General features: G+C 67.5%; 1 protein-coding gene across 3 annotated transcripts in view; it reads right to left on the bottom strand.

Moving 5' to 3' along the window:
* The window catches only part of LOC103089121 (cytochrome P450 11B1, mitochondrial), a 5,734-nt gene extending 2,897 nt beyond the window's left edge, over positions 1–2,837 (bottom strand). For 2 of the 3 annotated variants that reach the window (XM_007464578.1, XM_007464579.1), the window contains exons 1-5: positions 2,594–2,832; positions 2,091–2,246; positions 1,023–1,222; positions 701–913; positions 286–431 (exon numbers count right to left, since the gene is read on the bottom strand). In XM_007464578.1, coding sequence (XP_007464640.1) covers positions 286–431; positions 701–913; positions 1,023–1,222; positions 2,091–2,246; positions 2,594–2,832 — 954 coding nt within the window. Of the gene's footprint in view, positions 1–285; positions 441–700; positions 914–1,022; positions 1,223–2,090; positions 2,247–2,593 lie in introns of all 3 variants that reach the window. The other variant, XM_007464577.1, reaches the window with a different exon arrangement.
* Positions 2,838–3,098: the final 261 nt, after the last annotated feature.

Here is a 3,098-nt window from a genome sequence, read left to right as displayed (position 1 = left end):
CCCCCCACCCACCCCCCGCCCCAGGACCTAGATGGTCGCCGGGGTCTCTGCTGCTGCATGTCCCTGGGCCTCGTCCACTCTGCACTCTGCCTGGAGCGTGGCTTCCCATGAGAGTAACCACAGACTCCTGCCTTTGAGGCCTGGCTCCCGTGCTCCCCCTTCTCAGTTGGGAAGCTGGAGCCGTAGACTGGGGAGGGGCTTGGAGGAGACGTTTGCCATGGGACGGGGCAGCCTGGAGGCAGGAGGGCTCCCCATTCTATGGGAAGGGCTGGGCGCTGGCCTGACCGTGTCCACGCTCCCAGCAGTGAGGTCGATAGAGTTGGCCTTGATGGTGTCCAGGGTCATGTCCGCACGCATCAGCAGCTCTGCCACGATGCCACTGTAGTGCCACGGGTGGCCGAGGGCCAGCTCCTGATATATTCTCCGGATGGCTCTGTTGGCTGCGGGACACACAGAGACAGAGGCCCTGGGTCTGGTGCTGGGAAGCACGTTTTTTGTCATCCTCCTGCCCTTCCGCCCTCAATGCCCCCAGGCCTCCGTGTCCTACCCCCATTCTCGGAACAGCCCCGTCCGGCCTCGCTGCCAGCTCTCTTGGGGACCATGAAGAAGCCACAGGTCCCTCCTGTGGCCTCCGTTCTCCCCAGACTGTGGTGCGTGGAGGGGGCCCCGGGGTCCCTGGCCACGGCACTGCCTGACCCACCGCCCTCACCGTACTGGAAGATGTAATCCCAGGCCTCAAAGTGTTCGTTCCACACGCTGGCGCTCGTCCAGCGAGACAGGCTCCTGGGCACGAACATGAGCTGCACGGTGGACTTGAACATGGCCTCCAGAGCGTGGATAAAGCTCAGGCTGTCAGGATTCGGGTGCTGGGCAAGGAGGCCCAGCTGCTCTCCGTAAAGGACTAAGTGGCTGGCTGCGGGGAGGAGGGGGTTCCTGAGCCCGAGGCAGCCCAGGGCCTCACGACCGCCTGCCCCCGGCCCTCCCTGACCCCGCCCCGGCCCGCTCTGGTGGCGAGCCCACACCTTCGATGGCGTAGTGGAAGATGCTGGGCCTGATGTCCAGGGTCAGACTCCCCCGGGCATTCCGCACCAGCCTGGCCTTCAGGGCCCGGGAGAAGTCCCTGGCCACCCGGTCCACCAAGGGCGCGTACTTCTGCACAGCCCCCAGCGACAGCACGTCTGGGTTCAGCCGCAGTCGGTCCAAACGCCACTGGGGCCCGTTTCTGCCGAGCAGGGAGCGGGGCGTCAGGGCGTCCAGAGTCAGCAGCTGGCCGCGGCCCCGCACCCCACCTTCCTTTCCCCAGAGGGAAGCAGGCGAGGCGGGGAGCCGCCTGTTGGCTCCTAGGGGGCAGGCTGCCCGCGTTTGGGCCTCGGCGGCAGCTCTTCCTCAGGGCAGCCTCGTGCGCCTCGCTCAGGGGAGACGGGGGCCTCTGCCTGAGCCTGCTGCGGGGGTTTGTGCAAACTGGCAGGCCCCGTGCCTGGCACACCCGTCTCCCACCCGGGCCCTCTCTGGGGCTGAGGCTTTTGCTGTGAGGAAGGGGGCTGAGCCCCCAGGCAGGCCTGGCCCAGCTTTGCTCTCGTCACACCCCAGAGTGGGCGACATCCCTGAAGACCTCCATCTCCCGGCTCCTGCGATGCTGCCTCCGTGCCAGCCCCACCGCCCCCTCCCTGCAGAGCCTCCTGCTGCAATGTGGCAGGAATCAAGTCGTGTCTCTCCTAATACACCCACGCAGAGGCCAGTGCCGACGGGGCGCTGCCTGCAGGGCCTCCAGGGGGGCCCTGACCTGGACGAGGGGAGAAATCCAACCCACACGCAAGCGCCTCGGAGGCCTGTGCAGGTGTGGGGCTCCCTGACGGCAGGCATCATCCTTCCTCTGGCCCTGCAGGAAAGGGCCGGGCTCCCCTCCCCGACCCCAGGGCACACACGACCCCCAGGGGATGGGCACGATCTGCATCTGGAGCCAGTGGTCACCCTCTCTCCACCCACCCGGATGGTTCCCGGGCAGGCGTGCTTCGGGGTCTTCCCTGGCTGGCCTCCTCTCTGCACCCAGGCTGCCCGCCCACTCCGTGCGCATCCCCACTCGCCCGCACAGCAAGAACACGCCGCACGTGAGGCCACGATCCTGTCGGTAGGCCAGCCAGGGCTCCGGGAACATCCGCCGGGGGTGAGGGCTCTCCACCTGCTGCAGCCGCTCCACGTCCTCGGGCAGCATCACAAACACCATGTGTCTCCCTCCCACGTCATACCTGTGGGACAAAGCTCCCAGCCCTGTCGTGGCGCCGTGTCCTCCCCGGGGCCCCGCTCTGCAGAACCAGCCCGCCGCTGGCCCGGAGCGGGCGGCCCTCCCGCCGCCTCACTGACGCCTCCCCTCCTCTGGGGTCTGTGTTCTGTGCTCCCAGCCGCGAGCCACTCACGGCTCCGTGCTCACGAAGGCCCCAGTCTGCAGCAGCAAAGGCACAGACCTGCCCCGCTGAGCCCCCTCCCTGCCCCTCACCCCCACTCCCCGGGCGCCCCCGCGCCCAGCAGGGACTCAGCTACCAGTAGGGACAGAAAGTTAGGGTGCTCTCGCCGAGGTGGGCAGGAAGAGCTTTACCTGAAAATGGGCCCCAGCTCCTGGAAGGTCTGATGCATGTCCAGGTGTATGTTCTCAGAGCCCTGCTCCTTCCAGATCTGAAGCACCCTCATCCACTTGTGGCCGGGACACCGGGGCACGGCTTCGAAGGGCAGCACTGCCTTGGGGGCCGGAGTGGCTCTGGTGCCCAGTGTGCGTGCCCTGTGCAGGGACAGCCAGGGCCCTGCCATCCACACTCTGGCCTTTGCCCACAGTGCCATCCTGCTGCGCCCCCGCCCGCTTCAGCCCATCCTTTTATCTCCCCTGGCTCGCTGGACCGGCCGACTGGATCACGTCAGAGGAGAAAGTGTCCCTGGGCCAGACCAGGAAACCCGGGGCAGCGGTCAGGGCTGGAGGCCTCCAGAGGGGGAGGAAAGAGACGGACAGGCGCCGAGTCCGGCAGTGACGCAGGCCTGCTCGGGGGTGGCTGTTGAGAGCAGGGACAGGGTCTGGAGCAGGGACCCGATGGGGTGGGGCTGAGGGAAAG

This window comes from Lipotes vexillifer, unplaced genomic scaffold, assembly GCF_000442215.2.
Source record: "Lipotes vexillifer unplaced genomic scaffold, Lipotes_vexillifer_v1.1 scaffold394, whole genome shotgun sequence".
Taxonomy (NCBI): domain Eukaryota; kingdom Metazoa; phylum Chordata; class Mammalia; order Artiodactyla; family Lipotidae; genus Lipotes; species Lipotes vexillifer.
The sequence above is the reverse complement of the archived record's forward strand: the minus strand, read 5'-3'. Positions and strand labels throughout refer to the sequence as shown.